Source organism: Myotis lucifugus, unplaced genomic scaffold, assembly GCF_000147115.1.
Source record: "Myotis lucifugus unplaced genomic scaffold, Myoluc2.0 scaffold_28, whole genome shotgun sequence".
Classification (NCBI taxonomy): Eukaryota; Metazoa; Chordata; class Mammalia; order Chiroptera; family Vespertilionidae; genus Myotis; species Myotis lucifugus.
This window is the reverse complement of record NW_005871076.1, coordinates 9,011,985-9,025,177: the sequence shown is the minus strand read 5'-3', so window position 1 is coordinate 9,025,177 and position 13,193 is coordinate 9,011,985. Positions and strand designations below refer to the sequence as shown.

Sequence of the window (13,193 nt, the reverse complement as noted above, 5' to 3'; positions counted from 1 at the left end):
GAAACCCTTGGTGTTATTGAGACCTGGGAGAGGAAGAAGCGATGCAGCTCTTCTGCTGCCTGACTGTAAACTTTAGAAGAGGTACCTTCTCTTGCTAAGAATCAAGGTGCCTCTTCCTACCACCTACGCTGATAGTGTATGGAACAATAAGTAATAGCATGACAACAGGACAGCAGGATATGGGACCCTCCTCGAGTACTTACTGATTATATGCCTCCCCTGGCAAGTCCTTTCATGTTTTGAGGCTAGTTTTCTTATCACTAAAAAATGGGGGTGGTTTCCCTTCTAGCTAGCCTCCCACAATTGCTATGGAGCCACCAATAAGACTAAGATTTTATCTATGAAAAGGTCCAAAGAGAAATGGCTGATTCCAAGACTGGGGCAGACAAAGTCCAGGGTGAGACCAGAATACTCATGATGTTAGAAAGCAAAGAAATCTACAGAAACTGATGGAGACATGGCAAATGGACACAGGAACCAGCTTGAGAGTCGAAATTTGAGCATCATAATGAGTAATGACATGGTAGTGCATAAACCCCTAAATTAAAAAATCCATAAACCAACATTGATAGTACAAAAAATAAAAAGAAGGGAAGGGTAAAAGGGAAGCTCTTGTTTACAGATGAATGTCAAATAATAAATGCAGAAGAAATAACAGAAATGGAAAAATCACCATTTTTTAACCACTATGGAAATAACAGATTCAGGTAAGATCAACAGGAAATGCTAAAGCTACTGGGTAAAAGATTGTGATCCAGGATGGGCTGAAATCTGCAGACACCACCTTAATCAAATGACCAAACTGAACACCACCAATGACAGGACAAAGCCACATCAGGTGCCTCCTGACGTGACACCAGAGAAGGACTCAACACCTTTTACACAATTGTCCTACTAAACCATGTGATCTGAATCCAAGCATGAGATCAACCTGATTGAAGGACATTCTGCAAAACAACTGGCCTGGATTCTTCAAAAAGGTCAGTGTCATGAAAAAGTTTTTTTAAAAGCTGAGGAACTATTTAAGATTATATGAGACTAAAGAAACCAGACAGCCAAATAGAATGTATGATCCTGAAATGGATCCTGGATCAGGAAAGAAAGCCAAATAAATTTATAAAGGATATTAGGACAATTAAGGGAATTTCAAAATAAACCATATAATATATAACAGTCAAAAATAAATGTATAGCTCAGCTGGCATGGCTCAGTGGTTGAGCATCGACCTAAGAACCAGGAGGTCACAGTTCGATTCCTGGTCAGGGCACATGCCCAGTTTCAGGCTCAATCCCCAATAGGTGGCATGCAGGAGGTGGCCGATTGATGATTCTCTCTCATCACTGATGTTTCTATCTCTTTCTCCCTCTCCCTTCTTCTCTGAAATCAATAAAAATATATTTTTTTAAAAAATGTATACATATGCGTGCATACACACACACACACAGTTGGGAGGACAAAATGTTAACAACTGGTGGATCGTGGATCTAGAGAAAAATGTTCATTGTACTATTCTTACATCTTTATTATAGGTTTGAAAAGTTTTAAAATAAAAGAAATGAACAAAAAAAGCCGTCAGAACTGCCAGTGGTGTCACAGTTGAATTGGGTACTCACCTGTCAGGTACTCCAGGACAGCAGCCATGTACACGGGCGCCCCCACTCCAATCCTGTACTTGGGGTGGCCTTTCTTGATGTACCGCAGCATCCGCCCCACAGGGAAGATGACTCCTGCCTTGGCAGACCTGGAGGTTTTGGTGGACTTCTTCTTCCCGCCCCTGCTTGACATGGCGATGGCCCTGGAGCTGGATCAGTAAACACACTGGGGAGGCAAGAGGCACACCATCAGGATCATTGGACAGTGCCATTTCCCTTTCCCCTTATACTCTGGCCCCTGGGAGAAATAGGTACTGCCCGCAGCAGCCCTCCGAGCCCTATTAATACTCTATGCTGAGGTGCTGTGGCCCCTAAAGAGAGAATGGCTTAGCTTTTTACATTTTATACCATGACATCAATTTTATCAGCCCTTTCCATTTAAAGGTTACTTTGGCAGTGACTGTTCTTAAGTGTCTTGCTTTTATGCCGCATGATGTAAAAGAAAATGGGAATTCTTGGCTATGTTTTATACACTTAATAATTGCATTCTCATATACTGGAGACCGGAACTATTAAATTTGCTGAAGTCTTCATAAAAGAAAATAAAAATGATGTCACCTGTCCTAGAATGAAGCTTTAAAGCCTGATACCTATGTTCTTTGATGAAAGCAGCATCTGTACCTTACAATCCTTCATCTGTGAGAGGCAGGAACAGCTCACAGGAGCTCAGTGGGTGGCCACATTGGAATAAGAGGCCCCTGGACACTTCCGGTCTACTGAACAGGCCTACCCTTAGAGAAGTGTTTTTGCTTCCCTGCTCTTCCCATTTCCATCCAAAATGCCACTCAGTCCAGAGGATGTCCCCTCTTCAACACCTCTATGGGGTCCTCTCCTCTCCACCCCAACTATGACTAGATCCAGGTCATCACTATCTTAACTGAATGATCACAAATGTCTCCTGAAAAGGTCTCCCACCACTGGCCCCCTTTCCTGTAATCCACCTCCCGATATCATTAAATACACAAATCTGAATATATCATAGCTCTGGTCTTAAAGTGTTCCCTGGCTGCCAAATCGCAAGATAAAATCGGGACCCTTGGCCTGTCCAGCAGCCCTAAAATCTAAGCCTGGCACACCCATCCAGCTTTATTTTATGCTTCTGGTGGTTGTGTGTAGTCCCCCCAAATGCCTTCCTCTGCAGTGGTTGTGCTTTGGCTAGGACCTCCTCCATCCTTCACACTTGCTTTCTGCCCTCTGCCAACCCTTCCCTGAGTACTTGAATCCAGATGCTCCACCCTCTAGGCTCCCATGTGCTTCATGCATGATAGGCACATACCCCCATTTCTCCCATCAGACTCCAAGTTCTTGAGTCTGCCCATGACTGTGCTCCGAGTGTAGCACCACACAGTAAAGTCTGAAATGCTAACAGCATTTAAGTCACCATGCATTCTCTGCAGGAACTATGCTGGGGAATGGAAATAGCAGTGCACAACACAGTGTGGTCCCTGTTCTCACAGAGCAGGTGGGGAAGAGAGACAAAAACCCTACAGTTGTTTAAATGGTAGTGGTGAAAGGCCAGTGCAGGGTGCTAGGAGAGAGGCTGTGATGAGGCCTCTACCCATTTTGGGGCACCAGGCAAGCTTTTCCTAGAGGACAATTACTAGTATGCTCTGACCATTGAACCAAATGGGCAGGTCTCCCATTTACTAGTAAACTGAGGTTAGGCTCCATGGGTCCCTCAAACTCCAACAGTCCATGACTCTATGATTGTGGAGGCCACAGAGTTAAAAGTCCTTATTACTCTGATGGCCAAACCTATATTTGGGACATGCCATGATGTGTACCTAACATCAGTGTGACCAACCCTCAAGATCATCTCAAATTGGCTGCCTGACAGAGATGGCTGAAACAGCAGAGAGCAGCATTCCTGGAGGCAGCTGTGCTTAACAGACACAACAGAATTAAGGGGCTCAAGCCCTGATTCTAGAAGATGTTGGAGGGGGCTGAAGACCCTGGGAAGAGAACCCTATATTTCACCCTATCAAAGGGCACTAAATCTTAATTGATCACTGAGTGCTAAAGAGTCCTATAAGGGTCTGAGTTATTCTAAAACATTTACTTGGCTCCATTTCTTGCTGTAATGAGCCCCATTTTAAAAGATTCCCTGCAAACAGGTGCCTGTGCTCACTCAGAGCAGGAAATGGTATGTGTATACATGTGTGCACATGTATGTTTGCAGGGAAAGCTGTCTCTGAGTTTCCTAGCAGTCTTTTGCTTTACTACAAATGTGTTTCACAGACCACTTTACAGATCAACTCTATACTTTTGGACTAAGCACTTTTCAGATTTGAATGTTTCCCTTCTTTCAGGAGAGGCCTGTGGTCAGTGATGATTAATGCAACTCAGTCCCATTCTTATTGGAGCACGGACTTCAGCTCTTGTCTCCAGGTGGCCCCTGTCCTGCCCCAGAGGAGCCATTAGCACTCAGAAACCTGATGGGTTCTAAACATATATTCCTTAAAAGTGATGCTCCTGGTGCTTCCCTCTGAATCTAGCTAAGAGTGGGTACATCGCCCTGGCCAGTATGGCTAAGTTGTTAGAGCATTGGCCCTCAGACCAAAGGGTTTCAGGTTCAATTCCCAGTCAAGGGGCACGTACAATGGTTGTGGGCTTGATCCCAGGCCCTGGTAGGGGTCCGTGCAGGAGGAAACCAGTCATTGTGTCTTTTGCACATTGATATTTCTCTCTCTCCGCCCCCCCCCCTTTCCTTCCACTTTACTCTCTCTATGGAAAGAATATCCTCAGGTGAGGATTTTTAAAAAGAGTCATTACATCATCCACATGTTGGAAACTCACAGGCCTCCAGCCCAGTGCATATCTGGCTGTTGAGTCGCAGAGCTCTGTTCTGATTGCCTATGTTAAGGGCCCACTTGGAAGTCTTGTAGGTGCCTTAAACTGTTCTGGATTTCTCAGCTCCATCACTGGCAACAACATGCATCAAGTTACCAAGAGAGAGTCAACCTGGACCCACTTCTCTGCTCACCTCCCCGGCACCAATCATTAGCCAAACTGTGCTGAGCCCACCTCCGTAACTTTTCAAGCCTCTTCTCTTCACCCCACCCCCACCTTGGTTCAGCTCTATTACTTACCTACTTCCCCAGCACCAGTCTGGTTCCATAGACACTAGAGGATTTTTGCCCACTTTGCTAGTTCCTCATCGCCTAAGCCAGCCACAAACAGCATCCTTCAACTGCTTCCGCAGCACTGCTTCCTGCCACCCTGCCTGGGCTCAGATGCCCCAGGCTGCCCCTGACTTCCTAACCTGTGATGCTGTGCCCAGAATGCCTTTATACATGCTGTTTCTTCTGCCTGTCCTCCTGCCAATCTGAACTGTGCTCACACGAACCCTCTTCTCGAACCTGGCCATGGACTGGAATTGCTATCTGCTTTGTGTTCCCATAGCACATATCCTGGCACATATCTGTGTGCCTCCCTCCCCAACTTGACTGAATTGCAAGCTACTTGATGCCAGGCACTGTGGTTAATTCATCTCTGGTTCTCTGGGTCCCAGGAAAGATCTAAAAATTCATGGACCCTCAAGTGCCACTCTGCTCAATGAAGATCTTCATGTCTCATTTGAGTCCAGTTCTCTGAAAAAGCAGATCTAAGTCTTTATCCCTTCCCCAAGGGAGGCTATCCTGCAAGATTCTGTTGCTCATCCCTCCCCATGTTTTTTTCTGCAATTCTAACTACAGATCCCCAAGCTACCGCCACAGCTATGAGAATTCTGACCAAGCCATGCAGCCTCATGACATCCAGTAATGTGTGGGAATATCAACTTGTAGCACAGTCTCCAGATAAACTCATGAATGTGCAGGTCCATCCTGCTCTTCAGCAGGCAAGGAGATATGGGCAGCTATGGCCAGGCTCCAATGTGGGGATAGTGGCTGTGACAGAGTGGCTGTTGAGCGCTGAGGTTAGTAACTCAAATTCCAAAGTCAGACTGATATGGTTCTGCCCCTTACAGCCTATGTGTCCCTGGACACATGATATAGCCCCTTTGAGTCTATTTCCTCATCAGTCAAGTGGAAATGATGATAGAATAGACCTCAAAGAGTTGAATAAAAGCATGTATATCCTATATAATAAAAGGGTAATATGCAAATTGACCCTAACAGCAGAACGACCACTCAACCAGTCACTTTGAGGCACACTGAGCGCCTCTTGGTCCCTTTCCCCGGCAGGCAGGCTCTGATTGACTGATGGTGAACGGGGAACCAGGGACTGGGTGGCGGCAGGGGGTGGGGCCGGCTGCGGGTAGCTGGGGAAGATGGCCCTGATTGCAGGCCAGGCCTAGGGTCCGTACCCGCGCATGAATTTCATGCACTGGTCCTCTAGTAAGAATAGAATTAAATACAAGCATGCAGGTAAAGGCCTGACACCCACTGAGTGCTCAGTAAAGTTAATAAAAATGACGACAATGTGCCTAAGATGAAAAAAGGCCACCATCTTGAAGAACAGGCATTGGATGTTTGTATTGATGAGGGCAGCCCTAGTTGCTATAATAAGCCCCTACAGCTTTTTTCTCACTCATGAAAAGTCCCAAGTGGGTTTCTATGACTGACCAATGCTTCTCCACAGGATGATTCATGGATCCACACTCCCATTAATCCATCACAATTCCATGGTTACCATGGAAGGAAAAAGGCCATGGAGGAAAACACATGGAGGTTTTCAGGGCCCAGACCTGGAAGTGAGGCATACTACTTCTAACCATGATCCATCACCTAGTACTTGATCACATGGCCAACTGCAAGAGAAGTTGAGAAATGTCCTCTACCTATTTGCTCAGAAGAAAACAGGAAACAGTCAGCCTATCACATGACAAACCAACCTGAAAGCTGACCCTGAAACCATGTCTAGATGACCAACCAAAGCCTGCTGAGCCCTGTTTGACCATGTCCTGCACCTAGCCTCTTCTGAGAAACGGATAGTTCTCATCATAGAAAAAGTAACTTCTGATGCACTCAGCTTCTCTTCAGGGGACAGATGTTGCTCACAGGAGAAACACCAACACTCTCTTGTCAACAAAGTTGTATCCTTCCTTCCTGGACTCATCATCCAGGAGGATACCTCATTCAGTAAAATAGAAACCCTTACCCCTGTAAAGGGCCCCCACATACTCTGAAGGTAATAATAGGTATTCAGGCAACCTTAGCATCCGTACATCACATTACGTTCATATGCATTAGCTTGGCTACCTTTGTTACTGTTATCAGGTCAGGAAATGAAGCTTCTGCGGTTGCTCCTGAAGGGATCTCTGTGGTATTTATCTCTGCAGCTCCTCTAACTATAAATCAATCACAATAGACAGGAACCTTGCTTGCAGAAACCCAAAGTTTACTCAGAGACACACTGTTGGAGAGGGGCTATATAGAGAGATGAGCCAGGCTTGAGGGAGATGCAAGTCTCTGGTCAACATGATCTTTCCTCATAGCACAGACTAATTAGAAGCCTGGCTGTGAGGATCCATGAGTAAGATGGACATGAAAACCCCAAGCCCTCTACTATTGGAAGGGACACAGAGGTGAGGAGGGCAAAGGGCCATCCTACCTACCACTCCACTCTACTCTACTCCTCCCCAACAAGACACCCTACCAGGCTTCTCACTGCATAGCAAACCACCTTCACTCCCACCTACAGTATTTGGTACATGCTCAGGCTGGAACGTTCTCTCCAGCCTTCTGCCTGGGACTATCATACTTAGTGGTCCCCAAACCTTCTCTGCTAATGCAGACCTATCAAGGATCTTTCTCTTCTGCATTCCTGCCTTATCCCCCAATCACAGTCCACTTTGGGGGAGCCCATACCCAGCTCCAGCCTTGCATACAAGGCCCTGCTTACCTCCTTCCCTATTTCTAGCAACCAGGGCTCCACCAGGCTGGGTTGCTCCCAGTTTTCTCAGTGGACATTCCTGCTGTAGCCCCTGAACCCAGCTAAAAATCCCTTATAATGTCCCTAAGCCTGCCACCATTCTTTAATATGTTCTCAATCTTATCTTATATAAAGTGCTCTGCAAATATAGTCCCAGGCCTTCCTTCCAACTTAATTGCCCCCCTAGATCCAATTTATATAAACACTAGAGGCCTGGTGCACAAAATTTGTGCACTCAGGTTGGGGGGGGGGGGCTCAGACCAGCCTGTGCCCTCTCGCAGTCCGGGAGCCCTCTGGGGATGTCTGACTGACGGCTTAGACCTGCTCGGGAGTAGGCCTAAGCCATCAGTCAGACATCCTTAGCACTGCCGTGGAGGTGGGAGAGGCTCCTGCCATCTCCGCTGTGCTCGCCAGCCATGAGCCTGGCTCAGGGCTTTTGGCTGAGCAGAGCTCCCCCTGTGGGAGTGGACTGACCACCAGGGGGCAGCTCCTGCATTGAGCGTCTTCCCCGATGGTCAGTGCACATCATAGCAACCCATTGTTCCACCGTTATGGTCGATTTGTATATTACCCTATTATTATATAGGATTCTAAAACCAACTACCTCACCCTCAACACTTATTACCCTGTCTCATCACTGCCTATTTCCTTATCTTTTGTCAGCTCTGCCCACCACTATATCTCTGCCTGCTACCTAGGAGGCTCTCAAATGCTGGCTGGATGTTTGCTGATTAGTTGGCATTTACTGTGGAGGAGAGTCTCTTGGCAAAGATGAGAGTAGTATTTCCAAAGGTACAGGACTCAAAGATATGGAAGTAGGACACCACTTGGGGACCTTCACTAGGACCAGTCATGTACACATACCTGACTAATCCCTGTGGGAGCCGAGGCTCTGGAAATCCAGGGATCTTGTGGAGTTACTTTGGGGATTCCCAGGAAAGGAACACAATTGCCCTGATACCTGAGGTGGGAGCCATGCAGAAGCCTTCCAACTCCCTGACAATTCTATGGCTCCAATGACCTCTCTTCTTACCACTGGACCAGCTCATTAACACAGATTAGAGGATAATACTTACCTTCCTCACATCTATAAGAGACTGACCTCCGTTAAAGATGCAGCAGAAAAAAAAATTCTTAAATAAATAGGGCACTCACAAAACCACTGAAATGGTCAGTTGTGAAGTCTTTTATTATCTAAGCAATGAATTCATGCATATTGATCCTGAATGAATATTATAACTGCTGGGGAGTTGCTAGTCAGACATCCCTATCTTCAGCACCTGAGGATAAAGGAATCTGAGCTATCAGTGCTCAAGTCACTGTGGCTGAGGAAAGATTGCCCCATCCTTTCCATGCAGCTGGAGAAATGCCCATGTGTCCACATGCATTTATCACCTTCCCATCAACTCCAATCACAAAGGTGAACCTGAGATACTTAATTCTGAAGCATAGGACATTAATCCTATTTACAGCATTCTCTTCCGTTTACTCCTATCATATCGAATGGTTAACAATGTTGCTGCTGTCATGTCCCCAGAGGCCTGTGGATATACTACACAAGCATCATTCACAGGGCTGAGGTTCACTAGCTATGCTCTGATTGGTTCAGAACAGGGACCTGCTCTTGTACTCTAGCCAATCAGAAAGAACATCTCTCTCCATTCATAAAACACTACATCATAAAGATGATTAAAGAATTTAGTCTACCCTGGGGGAACCAAGGAACTGCAAACAGGGAGTAAAGAATAAATAAGATAGTAAATAAATCCTAAACCGCACATTTTGCTCCAGCAGACGTATCTCCCTCACATGTTAGATTTTTAGTGGTAGAGGAAAAACAAACCCAAACACGAGTGTTATTCACCATAAGCAGGAAACAGTTTGCAGGAAACTAGTCTGGGATTAAGATTTCACCTCTACAAACCCTCACCAAGCCCAACTCCACGCACAAGGGGCCCAACTGTCTCCTCCTCATGGTCTGCTTCCCCAGCTGCACGAAAACAATCACTACTTGCCCTAGCCGGTTTGACTCAGTGGATAGAGTGTCGGCCTGTAGACTGAAGAAGGGTCCCGGGTTCGATTCTGGTCAGGGCACATTCCCAGGTTTCCGGCTTGATCCCCAGTAGGGAGCATGCAGGAGGCAGCTGATCAATGATTCTCTCTCATCACTGATGTTTCTCTCTCTCTCCCTCTCCGTTCCTCTCTGAAATCAATAAAAAATCATTTTTTTAAAAAAGAATCACCACTATACAAGGTATGGCAAAAGTAGGTTTACAGTTGTTTGTATGGCAAATACAATTAATAATAAACTTGCATACTCACAACTGTAAACCTACTTATGCCTCATCCTGTATTTCAATTAGCAAGGCACTGTCTGCCTCCTTTACCACAAAACTTTCCTTCACACCTCCTCTCCCTTTTAAAGGCTACGTCAAACTAAGATGACCACTCCAATGGAAGACTATCAAAGGTCAAGTTAAAAGGTGAACTTCAACAGGGCAGAGCTCTGGTCAGATTTGGCATCTAGAAACCATTCAATTTTGTTGAAGAGAGGAAGAGTTCCCAATAAGAATAAAGAACTTCTGACCACATCTCTCTCCTGCCCAGAGCCACTGCTGTTAGGATGAAGTCTAAATCCCTCAGCATATTTCTGATCAGGATTCTCTGTGATTTGGCCCTTTTGGCCCTCTAGCTTCACCAGACTCTCCTCCTGGATCCAGCCATCCTGAACCTCGGGCAGCTCCCCCACATGACCTTTTTTCTCATTATTCTAAGATTCTGCACAGGTGATTCCCCAGGCCTCAAACACTTACCCCGACCTGCCCTCCTTTGCCCAGCCAATTGTTACTTGGCCTTTCTGTGGTGCCTGGTAAATGCTTGCTCCGGTTAGGTTACCGTCCTGGGGGCCACTGTGGGAACAATTGTGGCCTCCGGCACTGACCTCACAACAGCCGCTTGCGTGTCTTTTCAACATGTCAGCTTCCCAAGGAAAAGGACTGGGGTTTCTTGATCATGGTACTGTCCTCAGTGCCTGACCCAGAGTTAATTCCCAGGAAATATTTATTGAAGGACACTGACCTGGTAGGTTTAATCCAAGCAAACAACCTATACAACTCTTTGGTATGAAGAGCTAACCCACTCAGGCTCACTCATAAGAGCTGAGGTGAGGCCCAATGTACTTTTAAAGCTACAGAAAGTGAGGAGAACCCACAGGACCAGTACACACCCCACTACCCCTGCCCCTTCCCAGCCCATGTGCCAAGAATGGAGCTCTGAAAAACCCAACACAAATCCAAAGGCATGCCCAAACAAGAACTAGAGGCTGCTGCAATTCTGATGACCACCACATACAGATTTTTAGGTTTTCAGTGTGTTCTTTTATTTAAATAAATCTCCTTTAAATGACTTGGGGCAGTATTAGCTCTGCAATATTAGAGGCTGCGGAGAGCGGCTACAGTGTTTGGACAGGTTATGGTCCGAACCTGTGGTCCCACGTGGCTAAGTGATATAAGCTGCGGGAGGTGCAGCAAGTAAACAAAGCTTGATCAGGTGCATGTAATTGAGTAGATTTGAAACCCACTAGAACAGGGGTGGGCAAACTTTTTGACTCGAGGGCCACAATGGGTTCCTAAACTGGACCGGAGGGCCGGAACAAAAGCATGGATGGAGTGTTTGTGTGAACTAATATAAATTCAAAGTAAACATCATTACATAAAAGGGTACGGTCTTTTTTTTTTTTTTAGTTTTATTCATTTCAAACGGGCCGGATCCGGCCCGCGGGCCATAGTTTGCCCACGGCTGCACTAGAACGAGAACGTTGTAACCACGCCCTTACTTTGCCTCGTGGAATCTGGCTATAAAATAAAGACTCAGCTTACAGGCCGTGGCGCTGCCTCTCCATGAGAGAGGGCAGCGTCCCACCCAGGCCCAGCTTTCTTCTCTTGTGTCTTTTCTTAATCCTTCACCGCTGCCTCTCAGCTCACCGAACCTGGCCGTGCTGGCGTGGCACAAGAGGCCCGTCCCAGAATACACATATTTCAAGCCTCTCTCTGGGAAAGGAATGAGGGCCCTCCCCAAGTTCTGCCATCTCCGGGACCAGAAGTGGCAGATTAAGATGCACCACTCCCTGGCCATTTGCTATAGACCAAGCCAGTGACTTACAGTTGTGCATGTGATGTTCTAGACCAGCGGTCGCCAATCTTTCGGGCCTCACAGACCACCCGTGGTCCGCAGACCACCGGCTGGCGACCGCTGTTCTAGACAACTCTCGAAGTTTAATAAGATGTGAACTATCCCTTCCTCTTTTTGAAGGCCCTGCCTCAAACTACTTTCTGTCCTTTTTAATACCTTTATCACAGGTTTTAAAAAATGACAGATTGGAGAGATTTCCCACTCTACTAAAACTTTTTTGAGGGAAAATTTAAAGTCTTGGTGGTGCTTGTTTAAAGAAAAAATAGGTTTACAGATATATATATATAGTAGTCTCTTGTGCAAGGTTGAGATGCCACTGCCCAACTTTGGTTAGTTGTGTACAGGGGTATTAATTCCAGCTGCAGCATAAGGTGTCCATTTCGGAGCTAACAACTCCTTTGACAACAGAGTACTCTCAAGGTGGCTTGCAGTAGCTGGATCCCACCTAACTTAGAATTGGAGCCTCCCACGCAAACCTAAAGCTGTTCAGAATTCCCCCGGGGCCCTGGAGCAGAGAGCCCTGGAACAAAGCACGGCCCCGCTCCCCCCTTTAACGGTAAAACCTCAAACCACAAAGGTGGAAGAAAAAGAGAAGCTAGCAGGGGTGCCCCTCTAATTGCCTATTCTTATTGGCTGTTCATCAAATCATTAAAATCTTACAGGGACTTCACGGTCATTGTAATTACTGAATTCAAGGTTTGCCTCAGCTGGTTCTACAGAAAGCCTTTTCACTTTCAAACTCGGGAATGTTTCCCCTAACATCTTATCTAAAAGAACCTTCCAGGCAATCTATTCACAAGATCCTGGAGTGATCTGTGGCCGCTGCAGGAGTGGAGGTGGGGCGCACCAGCCACACACCTGTTGTCAGGTGACCCGGCAGCAGCATCCTTAGAGCTCACCTCGAACTCCACCCCACCCCACCCCCCGCGCGTCTCTGCCCTCCGGGCCTCCTCCGCCAGGGGAGTCTGCAGCCTTCCGGAGTTACCTTTAAAACTCCCAACCGAACGCAAACAAAAGGCCCGGTGCCCGGCAAGAACAGCGGGGGTTCCGTGGCCCCTCCTCAGGCCAGTCTCTGGACACCCCTCTCCCTGCCCGGCCCGGCTCCAGTCCCGCGAGCGTCCTCCAACCGCCCCCACCCCGCCCTCCCTCCCAGCAGAGAGCCCGGCGCCTACACCGCGGCTGCCCGGTTCTCGGCCCGACTTATTGTGCTGGTGCCGGCAACTCGCGGGCCGGCGGGGCCTCCCCGCGTCCAACGCCGCGCACCACCGCCCCTGGGCGCCCTGGGCCTCGGTTGGCCAGCGGGGCTGCGGATTCTCTGTGGTCCTTGGTGCGAGCGTCAGCTGCAACCCAGGCGGGCTCGGTGGGAAAAGGCCCCATTGTCCCCCCGCCATAACCGCCCTCCCGAAAAAAAGGCGGCAGAGTTAAGAATTTGATTTCGGATTGTTTTCTGACGAAAACGAGGGGAAATCCCCCGGA

At 47.3% G+C, this 13,193-nt stretch overlaps 1 protein-coding gene across 11 annotated transcripts in view; it reads right to left on the bottom strand.

Annotated features, from left to right (window-relative positions):
* The window catches only part of LOC102425000 (core histone macro-H2A.1), a 64,899-nt gene extending 62,673 nt beyond the window's left edge, over positions 1-2,226 (bottom strand). The window contains exon 1 of one of the 11 annotated variants that reach the window (XM_023752151.1): positions 1,614-2,226. In XM_023752151.1, the coding sequence (XP_023607919.1) occupies positions 1,614-1,785 (172 nt within the window). In that variant the 5' untranslated portion in view covers positions 1,786-2,226. The remainder of the gene's footprint in view (positions 1-1,613) is intronic. The other 10 variants (XM_023752150.1, XM_014453895.2, XM_014453893.2 and 7 more) reach the window with 10 other exon arrangements.
* Positions 2,227-13,193: the final 10,967 nt, after the last annotated feature.